A 14,635-nucleotide genomic window follows, 5' to 3' on the forward strand; every position below is an offset into this window, starting at 1 on the left:
TGTTTACTTTTTTATTACTGCTAAATTTCTCATCAACTTAATGTGAAACTTTTCCTCAGTATAATCATATTGTGTATAGGAAATATCCTTCTACAATGAAGTGATTAAGGAATCTGACAGTATTTTTACCATTACAGCCAATTTCAAGGGAGAATGTATCTTTTTCCTTATGGTCAAATGTGTAAAGAATAAAAATTTGGCTGTAAGCATTGTGCACAACCAAATTTCACTTTTAGTTCAATGTTTAATTCTTTTATAGCTTAATATAGTGTCCCCCATATTAGGAACTGAAAACAGAACAATAGTGTACAGTAAAAAGTGAAAAGGTAACTAAGCAATTTCAAACACATTAGTCTTGTGGATAACTTAACCTCCTGTTCTCCTATTCCCCTCTCCCTTGATTAGCACTCATAAAGCAAGATTATACTATACCTTTGTCAATGAAGGTTAATCCATAATATTTCATGTAACTATAATAGTAAAAAAAAAAAAAAAAAAAAAAAAATCAAGAGTGGTCATATTTTATTCCCCAATGTTACCAGAACCTCTACATTTTCATATTATTACTGAAATTTTTCTAAAAAAAAAAAAAAAAACACCATAAGTAAAGTTTTACTATACAACCTTAAAAGATTTTACATCTACATAAACATGCCAAAAAATTAAAAAAAAATATGCTTTACTTACGGCCGAACCTTTTCTTGTTTTTCCTCATAGAATATGGATAATTTTTTAATAAACTGTTCCGTTAACTATTTTATAAGTAATAATTGTTTCACTCAAGAACAGCTCATTTTTAAAATGAATAACAAAAGAAAGAAAATTTGTACATTCACTTTGTAATTCTGGTTTAGAAAATATAAATATTAATGAAAACAAAGTGTTTTCATAAAATGTTATAAAGAAAGTGCTAAACTGATTACACAAAAAGTGCTTTTTAATTTCCCAATTTATTTGAATAACTGTTCAACATTGTTCTTTCTTTGCAACAAATATTACCATCATCAATGAATAAAACTGAAAATAAAAAGTGTTTAAATATCTCACACCAGTGTGAATGATGTATAGTACCTTGCAAGAAAATTATTAATTGGTGCTTGGGTGCGAATAGTATTCCACAACAGCAGCTTGTTGCAATTGCTATATAATGGGTTATAATACTTTTTCTTTTCCATTGAAAAAACAGAATTTTTTAAAACATATCAAATTATTCAGTTTTCCAGATAGTTCACCCAATAATGGTTACAGCAACTGAAACATAATTACAAACTGTTTTTCAAATGAAGTATATTGCTTTAATGTTAACTGCTTTTTATCTACTTTATGTTATGGGATATATATGTAAAACAATACATACATATAATAAAAATATAATTCTATCTATTATAAAAATAAATCCCTACATAAAAATATTTTTCTTGGTTTGTAGAACATCATTGCAGAGAGGTTTAATTATAGAAGTAGTTTATGATAAGAACTCCGAAATTTAAAATATTGTTAATTACTACTTAATTTTTATTAAAAACTGGTTACTTCCTTGTCTGAGAAAATTTACTTATAATAAAAATAAGTTTTAACTTGAAGACTATTAAAAAATATGCAAAGGAAACCAGAAATAGCTTAACTAACCTTTCAGGCAGTTAACTAAGGATGAATTAAATTTTTAAATGACTAAACAAATTGTTTAATTCAGCTATAATCAGTATTAACAAGAGTAAGTGTTATTATCAGGTGAGTAGTGACCCACTATAATTCCTGAACTGTAAGTAACCTGTGCTTGCAACAGACAACTTATTTTTTTTTGTTTTAAAAGTAGTCATCTACTAGTATGGCTCATTGGCCATGGGTGTTGAACTGTCCACAGACAATATAATTTCTTGAGAATGCAGATAATCCATTAACATATCGATTACTGTGTTAATAAAATTTAATATTATATGAAATATAAACCACCAAAACACAGTAAGTAAAGTTAAACTTAATAATTTTATTTTAAGAATTCTATAACTACATTAAATTTTTTTTAATAATTTGTTAACAAATTAACAAAATTTTTTAACAATTTAATAATTTTAAGAAATTATTAAAAAAATATATTTTAATGTAGATATAGAATTCAATACCAACTGGAGATGTGAGATACCGTGAAAATCGATCACTGGAAATTAATAATTAATGATTAACTTATCTACTACGTTTTGGTGGTTTATATTTCATATAATACAAATAAATTCTTTATCTATGACTTAGGAAAGTTCGCTATAGCTTTCAGTCTGATACTTAGGGAAGGGAATGGAAAGGTAATAGTGTATTTCATGGACGTTTACTCTGTATATCAACAATTTTATTATTTTTTAAATAATTTTTCAATACAAATGCCTAAGATTAATGACTTTATTTATACAGTAGCTTAATGTTTTTACAGCTACATTCATGCTATTGAAAATTCTATCCTGCCATAATAATAAAAATTTTTACAATCATGGCTGAATTTAGTTAATAATTAAATATTTTATTCTTATAAACTAGGCATAAAGCCAAACAAAAAATGTATTTAAATTTAAACAAACAGCATAATAGGTTTTGAAAAATATGTTATCTCTATAGTAAAAATTCACAACACAATAATCGGTGACACGACTAAATCGCATACAGAGCTTCTATAAGCAAGATACATAATTCTGAATTTTCAACTTTTAGTGGTGCCATCTCTTTAGTTACAAAATGCAATGAGATTAAACATCGTCGCAGAAATTCACAAATAATACACAAAAATGTGACAACCACTGCACCGTTTTAAAGGTACCACACACATCTGTACTGCAAATATTGTGCGCTATTGTAAACTATGTATATATTAACATATTGAAGAACAGTAATAAATCAGACAGTCTTTATTTTCATTTTCATTTATGCACAATGTTAACGTGAAAAACATGAGCTCAATTTAACACCAGAACATAATTTTCAGCTATTTTGCATAACTATAAAATTACATCATCACGTCAAACCAATCAATAAAGTTTTAATTATTATTACTATTATTATTGTTATCATCATTACAAAGATACGAATCATATGTGTAGACACTTAAAGGATTAGGTACGCAAGAAAACAAACATCCACCTTAGTAAACAAAAAGTTTGATATTTAATAATATATTATGTAATAAGCCTGTTTTTAAAGATTAAAAAAGTAATTAAATTAATAGATAAATCATTAAATGTAATGCTGTGAGACATATATATATAAATTTTTTTTAATATAATCTACATAGTGTAGACAAAATACTAGAGTGGCAGCCAAGCGTTTTAACAACAAATTTTTAAGTAACAGAGCATGTTATCAGTTTACTTTTTTTCTTATGTCATCTATTCCTAACTTGTTCTTGCACTGAAGAGCTTAAAAAATGCAAGAAAAACTTCATCAATATTTTTAAAATGTATAAGATCAACGGACTTTTAATGAACAACCAGAAGATTATTAATAATAATTATTCAATGACCTGATAGCATCTTTATTGTGTTTACCACATCATTGACAGTCAAGGAAATTCAAAATTTAAAAATATCAGCATGAAAAACTTTTTCTATTAATAACACACTATATTAAACTGCCTGAATACAGGTAGAATATAAAATATAATGCTGTAACGACAAAAGTTTTTGTAAATCATTTTCGTATTCTGTATGGTTCTTTAAACTTACTGTTTTTCTTGAACAAGTACTTATAAAAATGTATTTTGCAAAATATTCTATAATATTTTTAACTTTCAGAATAATAATAATAATGGGAGCAATTGATTCTGATATTTGTAATGCTAAAAAAAAAACCAGAAATAATCTTATAAACGAGGGTAAATCAAATATAAACAGCATTTTTGTTCCTGAACGTCTACGGTTGGTACGACTGGGCCCGTGCTTCTAGTATGCTTGGGTGGGGTTATTAGGAGTGGGGAGAGCCGGCCATTCCACACTCCCAACCAATTTGTCAGTAATGATCACGATGTCAGAGCAACAGGTGCACCCCTCCACTGCGCAATGCATAATTATAAAATTCTTGTTCATGGAGTTTAAACAACAGAAAATTTCCAGAGATTGACTACACAGTTCAGGAAGCAAACACTGTCAAGGACTCATGTGTTTGCCTGGCATAAAGAGTTCAAGGAAGGACGAGAACAAGTGGAAAATCAGAACACAATCACTGTCCTCAGACCAGCATTACAGACAAAAACATTCACACAGTTCAAGACATTCTTGAACATGATTGACGGGTGAGAGTATCCGAAATTGCACAACAGGTCAGAATAAGTTATGGTAGCTGTCACATGATCATCACAAATGACCTACAGTTCCATAAAGTGTGTGCCATTTGGGTCCCTTGCCTTTTGACTGCAGATCAAAAGTCAAGACGTTTGGAGGTCTGTCAGAGGCTTACAGCAAGGCTTGTGAAAGAAGGTGATGCATTTTTGAGTCGAATCGTCACCCGCGATGAAATGTGGGTCTACCACTAGACTCCCCAGTCGAAACAAGCCAGTATGGAGTGACAGAGGGAAGTGGAGGCAGTCCCAGTGAAAGCCAAGACTTGGCCATCAGCTGACAAGGGTCTTTCAACCATTTTTATTTCAACCGGTAAGGCATTTTGCTCACTGATTTTTTGCATAAGTGATACACAATCAATGCTGCTTACTATTGTGAGCTGTTGAATGAGGTGAGAGCTGCATATCGCCGCAAAAGATGAGACCAACCGATTCGAGAGGCCATCCTCCTCCATGATGCCAGGCCCCATACTGCAGTTCTAATGGTCTCAAAACTAGAACAAATGTACTGGAGTCTACTTGATCATCCTCCCTACAGCCCTGCAATTTTCATTTCTTTGTAATGTTTAAAGAAGCTCTAGGAGGCCACTGATTTGAAGATGACAAGGGTGTGGAGGGATTGGTGTACAATTAGCTCCTGATGCAACCAGCTTCATTCTACAATGCTGTGATAAAAAACGTTCCTTCTTGCTGAGAAAAATGTATTTCTAAAGCAGGAAACAAGGTAGAAAAATAAATTATATTTGCCTTTTGTTTTTCAATAAATTAAAAAAAAAATAAAATCCTGTTTATACTTGATTTACCCTTGTATTTAATAGTAAATAAACACTAACATTAATAAACTGTTAACAATAAAACAATAGAATGCTTTGTAAACTCCTATATATTTTAAATGAAAAAGACCATGTACATGATAAAAATAATAATGTGTAGAATAATTCTAATGAGATTTTTCATTGTACATTCACTGTGTATTTAGCTAATTTCTGGTAGTTTTGCTAAATTCATGCTGATTTTCTAAAAAATAAACAAAATAAAGTTTTTGAATTGATGTAAAAAAAATCAGATGTGTTATCGCAGTCTGAACCTAAACAGTTCATAAAAAATTTTCATTTCAATAGATATTTTAACAATAAAACCTCCTTAAATCATGCAGGTATAACAACGTTACATTTGGCTGAAAACCTTGACAACTCATGTCTCGGATATTACATGGCCAAGTGTTCTAGAAGTTATGCAATAAAAATATGTTAGTCTGTCAACGGTATAAACATTATAGTTATAGGCGACCTAACAAGTGACAAGTCATACCCAGAAATTGCATTGTCAAGTTTAAGAATTCCAAGATATGTACATTAAAAAGACTAGAGCGAAAGAGTATGATCAATATTATAAATTCAAAAATTATATCATATAATTTTTAATTTACATTTAAAAACATAAAAAATATAAGTGATTTTTCTACCTAGAGGCCACTCATATCAATTTGTAACTTTTGCAGCTGCAAAGGACTATTTGTCTTAAGTTAACTTACATGTCCAATATAGACTGAAGCACACAGATGCACAATTCAGTCATTAATTGGTGTTCTCAACTATATATATATATATATATATATATAATAAGCATTATATAAATATGTTTATTAAGATAAGTGAATTATTGAACAGTGAGGCTAAATTAACTTAATCACAATTTTAGTACAAAATAATCTTTTAACTGTGTAAAATGATAGGTAAACATCAATCATTTTAATGAACACATTCATTTTTGAAAAAAAATTCAGATGAATTATCTACCAAGAAAAAAGTGATTTTTAAATTAGTAACAATATCAGAAAAGTTGCAGTAGATTACCAGATCAATCTAGTGTATCACAATGAACACCACACAAAAATAATAGAAATAAATCAAATTATACCAGGGATAACCATGACTTAAAAATAAAAAAAATTAAGAAAACTGAACTGAGAGTTATAGAGATGATGTGGCTTATGCTGTTCTCTGTGGCAGAGCGGTAGTGTCTCAGCCTTTCATACAGCGGTCCTAGATTCAATTACCAGTTAGGGATGACATTTTTCATAAGCTAAAAATTTCCATTTCACATTCTTGTGCACAAACTTTCAGCTTGTACGATGAATTAATCATAAAAAAATTTAAAAACTAAAAGAAAACAATCAGAAATTTAAAAATATATTACGGCAGGAAAAAGATTTGTTACAAAGGAAAAAATATATAATTTAATTAAGTGGAGAATCAGAGAAAGAAAATATTCAAAATAAATGTGGAATATTATAATATAAAAAATATAATGGCAGGTTAAAAACTAGAAACACTTTAGTGCATACTAAAGTATCCTTTTTTTAATATAAAAGTTACTAAGGTAATTGGTTTTAAAAATTAATAACTGTAGAGGCACACAAGGATTAATGCAATTTTCCTACTGTTATAAGTTAAGAAAAATTACAATGTATGTAATAAATGAAAATGGAAAATTTTTCTTAACATATCCATGCAGGCTTACGGTCTTTTTTCCATGTAGCCAGTCTAGGTTGTCAAAATTTAGATGAATCGCAAAAATAAATAACTTGTTTATAATAATTCTTACCATAACCAGATCTATTATTCTGGAAAAAGATACTAGAATAAAAAATTTCTTGGCAGTCTTTATTTTTAACTTATTATGAAAGATCCTTATTAATAATTATACTTTGTGGTATGTAAAACACTAAACTCCAGTAAATAATATTAATTTTTACCAAAAATTTATCATTTTTTAAATACATTCAAGAGACATAGTGTTGACTAATTGAACCCTTAATGTATCAATCTTCTGCATAATCACTGATTTCTGTAAATGTATTCCACCATGCCTAACATAATATACATGAATACAAAGAGAAAATTAGAAATTACATTTGATGCAGATTTTTCACAATTATATCCTTTTTTAATATTAATTCTACTCATATAATAATAGTAATAATAATTATAGGAAAAGAAAACAAATTATGAAAATAAACCTAAAAAAAAAGTTATAGCCTTCATAAAAACATCTTTGGCTCTGAAATGGACAGCATTCAACACACAAGCTATTAATATAACACACAAACATCCATGTAAACACACACATACAAACACATGCACACATACAGTATATGAACATTATTATGGTTATGGAATGGACGATGTTAGATAGCAAATGAAGAGATAAATAATCTTATAATTACCTTCTTTACACAATTTTTTTAAAATATAACAAATAAGTATAAATCTGTAAGACGGGCTGTATCGTAATTGATTTACCAGACGAACGTATTTACAAAATAAGCTAGTTACCACACAGTGTGATCGTAAAACAACTGTATTTTACTGTACAACTCATCGATTATATAGTATCACAAAACAAATAAATAACCGCATGGTACAAAACCGGTGATTATTTTTCTCTAATTTATATTAAAAACATATACAAAATACTACATTTCTCCAAATAATGAACTATAATTATGGGCAAATTAAATGTTACTTTATCTTAATAAAAAAAATAAATAAATAAATTAAGGAAATATAATATAAAACATGAAAACCTGTATAAAAATTAAAACCTATAATAATAACTGTATCAAGCTGGCTAAAATATGAATTATTTATACTTATAAGGCCTACTTTTTTAGTCCAAAAAGTATTTAAATGATGTAACTTCTTTATTAATATATTGATCGTGCTGACTCAGTACATTACACAATTTAACAAACACGATGAAAAAATAAACTAAAAACTAAAACATTAACTTATATAAAATGAAATAAATAACCTTATTTGTATTATAACCATCCGTGGCAATAAATAATAATATAGTACATCAGATTATTTACAGTTAATAAATGAAATTTTTTGTGACAGTTTTTTTTTAAAACAATTATTACCTAGAATATAAATGGCTACAAAATTCTGGACAATAATTTATGGCAATACACAGCAATGCTTCAAAACTTTTATCCCTAAAAAAAGTTTGCTATCTAATAAGATAATGGTAGCCTGTTATTAAAAATAATAAATATCACTCGCATATTACAGGGAGAAGAAGCATATCACATATTCTATTTTACATCAGAAAATAGTTATTGAATAATAAGAATAAAACATACATGACTTTGCATTATTTAAACATCAAGTACAATGGTTACTGTTTGAAATTTATGTTTTTAGCTTAAAATTAAAAACATACTCAAAACTCGCTTTGAATTGCATAACTCTTTTTATAATAAAATAACAATAAAAAACAGAACAACCTATTTTCATGTCAACAAAAATCACGCACATAAATCTGCAAGGATCATGATGAAGCACCACACCATCACATTAGTTTCATTGAAAAATAAAAATACTTCAATTTCCTTAGTTTAATTGTAACATCAATGTTAATAACTATTAGTGATCTCATTAAGAGACATTATGACTAAAAATAAATAAAGGAAACAATAAAAATATTTAAATACAGACTAAGAAAAACAAAATGAGAAAAATATGAATAATTTTAAAACAAACTTACTTTAAGTTCCATTGGGTAAAAAAAAAAAAAAAAAAAATTTTATGAATACCTGGAATAAAAACCAGGTACAGTAAACAATTTAAATTAAAAAATAAAATGAACTAATGACACAAAATTGTCACTTACTTTAACATTATATCATTACAATATCATTTTTACACTACAATATTTTTTAAAATATTTTTAGAACTGGAATGTTCTTGGAATCAAATATAGAAAAAAAAAAACACCATGCTGTAAGAATCATTAAAAATGTAAATATAGAAGCGCTTCATTGATATTAACATTATGTTACATTTGATAAGCCTTAAACAATGTATGGGCTGAACTAAACTTTTTCCATGATAGAACATTTTTTTTTAAATGGTTACAGAGTTTTATTATTCCCTGTAGTGATAAAAAAAATCTGAAAAATATGGCAAATTCAATGAAAACAACTTCCATCGTGTAATTTTTCCAAGACGTATAGAGAAAAAATGGAGATTAAATAATTAAAAATGTATGTAGCTGTAATTCACAAATTTATACAAACATTCATTATGATCTATAAAAAGCATTAAATTATTTTAGCAAAGTTTTATACTAAACTTTATTGGATCAGACACAAGTTTTATTAAAAAACTTTATCTTGAGTGAGGGATATGAATATGATATTTATAGGAAATTGTTGGACATGTTTGTGTTTACTGGTATTTGGTCCTTTTGCAAAATAAAAGAACATAATTATTAGTTATAAATAGAACATGTACATGTATGTGTGTGTGTGTGTGTGTGTGTTATATGTGAATATATAATAATCATCAACAATTATAAGTTCTGATTAAAAAAGAGGAGTTGAGTATTTAAAGAATATGGTTTACAAACAGTTTAATGAAATAAAAATAATAATAAAACATTCTTATGCAGTGTAATATTTTATACAAAAAAAATTACAGATTCATGAAATCATCATAGTACTGTTTGTCTGATATCCATAAATAAAAAAAAGTAATAAACTACCTTAAATTCTAAGAAGGATCTTATTTAATGAATCTGCTACTCCTGATTCTGGAAGTGTTTCTAGTAGCTAATGATGTATTGTTGCAATTATTGTATTTCTATTTAACAGGAGGGGGGACCTTATACCTATTTACAAAAACTATGATAAGAAACTGCAGCATCTAACATTGCAAATTTTGGACAGTTCTCAATGTATTTATGCACTGTAACCAGAAACCTACACAAATTAATTTAAGCGTGTTTCCACTGTAGTTACATAAACTACAGTAATTAACCATGAATAAATAAACTTGTATAATAGTAAATTAAAACTCACATGTGAAATATTATCAGAAAATTCTGTAGTTTACTTTTAATAAAATTTAAACCAATGCATTCATAGAACCGCATAATAACATAATATATAAAAATGTATGCTAATTCAGTGAATGTATAAGTCACTAGAACTTCCCTTTTCTTATTAACAGAAAAATTTTTTTTTTGACAAGTATTTTTTCAACTGATTAGATGTTGGCCCTTCTAATATGATCTCCTTTTGATCACTGTCAATCAGCACGACAGTCTTATTGAAATTTATTTCTGAATTTTCTTCAGAACAACTTTAATGGAGATGATTAACATTTGCATAGGTTTTCTACATTGTTAGCAAATTTCATTTGGAAAAGAACGTCCTTTTTTTAAAAAAATTCAAGATTTTGGGTGCTTATAAATGAAGTGAATAAGAACTGTTACCGATTAAATAATATTATTTTCAGTAAAAAGGGAGCATTTATATATCACTAAATAAAAGTCACAAGTGTTCATCTGCTTTGGACCAGATATATAGCTAAACACTACTTAAGTAAAACAGACATATGGCCAGGCCACATTTCAAATATTATTGCACTGTGACATATAACGTATCACAATAATTACTCAACAATCTGATCAAAACATGTACATTTTTTATGATAAAAATACAGCATGATGTAATGTTTTTAAACAAAATTCCATTTAATCATTATAATTACTTATATTCATTGCATTAATCATTTTCATAATATAAAAAAGCACTTAAAAAAAGTATTCCATATTCCATAAACTGTTCAAAATCTTCCCGCTGGCGACACGCAATTCGATTACATCAGTAAATTAAATGTAAAAAATGGTTCTAGAATCAATCTTATCTAATCTGGAAACTATTACCGGATACATACTAGGTTTATAGACACTCAAATTCAGACCATTACAAATGCTTCCTTGCCGCAGAAAAGGAATGGATATTGGTCAATCATGGTCTGTACAAGATCCTCAAGGTGTGGGCGCATTTGTTCAAACCTAACCATGTCGCTGAATTCAATTGGAAGCAAAGTGGGCCACCAGCAAATTGCCAGATTTTTTGAATCCATGCTATTTAATTTACAGTTCTCAGATACCCTGAAACATCAACAACTGATATAAGTATCATAATTTTTCATCTGAATTATGTTCAGTTAACTATAAAGATACAAAATTATCTAGCACTATTGAATAAAAAATTAACTAACTTTATTATATCTTAAACCTATGGGAGGAGGCTAACTGATGACATTTTTTCACTTTCCAATAAAGCAAACTTTATTGCAAATAAACTCAAATATACTTTCATGCAACTTTAACATTTATTCATTTTAGTAATTTAATTTATATCATTTTAGTACCATCTCAGATAAACGTGCTTTGTCAAGAAGTGAAAGAAGCATTCAAAAATTTCTTATGAGGTCTGGATGGATACTTTCACAGAGGCATTCGATAAACTTACTTATCCAATTTCAGCATTATATAGAAAAGTGAAAAAATTTATGAAGAGTTCTTTTTTCCACTGATCTGTTGCATTTGATACAAAATAAATGTAAATTATGTTAATTTTTAAACATCCTCATGTTCTGCAATAATAATAATTCTTCACTTATCTTTGAAATGCTGTAAATTCTGTTGTACATATCAAAATTAAAGGGATTTTTAAAGGGATTATAGTAGATTAAATAGATCTGTCATATTAAGTACAGTTTAAAAGATAAATAACTATTACTTACTTCATTTTGCTACTTCGTGGCTGTAGTAGCAAACTTATCTCATCGCTACAAATGCATACAGTAGTATACTTCCCTGAGAAGAGTATATAGACATTGTTAAAATCTAGCTTTTTAAAACAAGAGTTTTACTGGTAAATTACATTTATTTATTGATTAGCATAAACAACAAAATCAACCTTTGGGAATCACTTCATAGAAACAATCAAATACAATCATCATACCGTGTAAATTTTATTCATACCAGTCACAAGGTACGATTTCAACCAAGCTTATAAAATAATAAATTTAAAATACTACTTATGATAAAGAAATCATATTAAATGTAAATGCAATATAGATCAAATACACTATTTTAACTACATATTAAAAAGTGTTTCAAAAGAATTAGTGCCATTAACAACTGTGCCACCTGCAACGCAACTGATGAAAGAGTTGGGTAATAGTTTTGAAGATCCTCTGGAAACATATTTCCATGTATTAAAAATTAAATCCTATTTTTTAATTAGTAATAATTTTTCATTTAATATTGTCGCGTGTTTGCGGCTCAACCAGGATACTAAGAGATTAACAATTGAAAATGTTCACATAATTACAATTTATTAGTTTAATAATATAGAACATAAATAAAATAAGACTAATCAGTAATAATAAAAATGACAATAATAATCGACAATAATAATAGTGATCACAACCTCAACAATAATAATTAAAAAAATGATTATATATACAAAATAGAATTTAAAATAAGGTCCGGTTTATTTACAGGTAGTAAATCGTAAAACCCAGAATTCAGTTCAACTGACCAAAGACATTATAATGACCGCTAATATTTACACCTTTAGCAACTGGTATTGTATTACTTCGAAGATAAGATTAGTCACAAGTTTATTCAATTCTATTCTTTGCACACACTTTCGCTGTTACAAATAAAACTGCCCTATAGTTTATGAATAAATTTAATACTTTACTTCTTTCACTGATTGTCTACTGTAACTCAGCAAACAACTTCCTGCATTCTCCCACTTTCACCACCAGAATTATGTTGACAGATAACGCCATCTTACAATCGTGTCGAACACATGTTAATACTCGCTGAGACTCCTCACAGAACACTCTCGCTTTAACTCTTCACATAATACTGATCTTAACTCTTCAGTCCTGGAGTATTTATACTTTTATCTTCTTGACCTGCAGAACTAGACTCAAGTTGAAGTGTGATAATGATCGTTCGTGCCCTTACATTTTCCCACGAATTCCTTCTCTGGTCTGGTAATTCTCCTCATTGAACATTTTTTTGGATTTATCAGCAGGCAGTACCAAAAAGAATGATTGTTAAACGGCCCTGTTAGCATTAGAAAAAAAAAATTCCTTTTAGTTCTCTTCTGGATTCCTTTTATTGTATTTTCTACTACTTTCTTCTTAATTGGCAGGAGTCAGTTACTCAGCTCTGTTATATCAGTCTTGTTACAATATCATACGTTGTTTATAGTTTAGACCTTTAAAAACACCATTCAAGAGCAAGTGAAGGACTTGTCTGCGAATGGCAGAAATATGAAGAAATCATAAAACTGCCAGATTCTAAATGCACGCAGTTAGGCAGTTTTTTGGTATAAACTGGAGAACCATGCAGTAAAGTGGATATATGAAAACTAACTGAGCTGGATCATTATAACATGATATGCTGTTCATCTGCACTCACTGAAAAAGGTAGGGGATAGTCCTCAATAATCAAAATATTTACAACTGAAACATTAAAAATAAAAATACTTTTGATTTTAATAAAATATTAAATTTTTACTTTAACAAACTATCCTAACTAATGAACCAATATTTTAATTTTAAGTCGACTCCTATTCTTTTAATTATGTTTTTTTTGTTCCATACTTCAACTTATACGATCGCATCAACATTGCATGATGTACTTTGCTTCCTCCATGAAACAGCTGAATGTAATTTAACATTAAGTAATGAACAGAACATGATATCTGAACCACTCTATTAAATATACACATTACTTTACCAGTACAGTATTTTTAGTTTGTTTAGTTCTCATTCAATTCTTATTCGTGGAAATAAATTAATAAAATTTGAAAGAAAATGATAAAAATAAAAAATAAATAAATACTGAAATGTACAGAATAGTAATGAATATGATTATATTGTGCTTTAACAGTGATTAATGATTGTTTTGCTAAAATAAAAGAACAATTGAAAAAAAAAACCCAACTAACTACACTACATGATACACTGCCTTAAGAGAACTATTATGATAAACCAACAGAATGATCTAGCCATTCCTGTCTGTACCTGGTGTTTCCATACCAGCTAATACGCTAATCTTATAAAACTAATATCATAAAATGTATTGTCTAAAAATGGGTACTTCTCTTGCCATAATTAGAATTCCACCTGGTTGATAAACACCTAATTTTTATTATCAGTTGACTGCAACATTATATATAACTAATGAAAGATTTGTTTTGGGTTTATTTATAATAAGACTTTATCTTCATTTAAAAATAGTGTTAATACTCAATCATACAGACCTCTCAATAATCCAAGTATATCCTCATTCGTTCAAACTTCAAGGGAAATAATAATGTTTTTTGAGTGATAGAAATTTCAGCTTTCACTATAGTATGAATCATGATACTGTAGTGATTTGGTATTGTTCTGCAGGCCCTAATTTGTAATGACTTAAGATGCAGCT

At 28.1% G+C, this 14,635-nt stretch overlaps 1 protein-coding gene across 4 annotated transcripts in view; it reads right to left on the reverse strand.

Moving 5' to 3' along the window:
• Positions 1–2,328: 2,328 nt before the first annotated feature.
• RhoGAPp190 (Rho GTPase-activating protein 190) overlaps positions 2,329–14,635 on the reverse strand; it is a 307,804-nt gene continuing 295,497 nt past the window's right edge. For 3 of the 4 annotated variants that reach the window (XM_075362256.1, XM_075362255.1, XM_075362253.1), the window contains one exon: positions 9,361–11,287. In XM_075362256.1, the coding sequence (XP_075218371.1) occupies positions 11,089–11,287 (199 nt within the window). In that variant the 3' untranslated portion in view covers positions 9,361–11,088. Of the gene's footprint in view, positions 3,127–9,360; positions 11,288–14,635 lie in introns of those variants that run through there. The other variant, XM_075362254.1, reaches the window with a different exon arrangement.

Source organism: Lycorma delicatula, chromosome 4 (assembly GCF_047948215.1).
Source record: "Lycorma delicatula isolate Av1 chromosome 4, ASM4794821v1, whole genome shotgun sequence".
Lineage (NCBI taxonomy): Eukaryota > Metazoa > Arthropoda > Insecta > Hemiptera > Fulgoridae > Lycorma > Lycorma delicatula.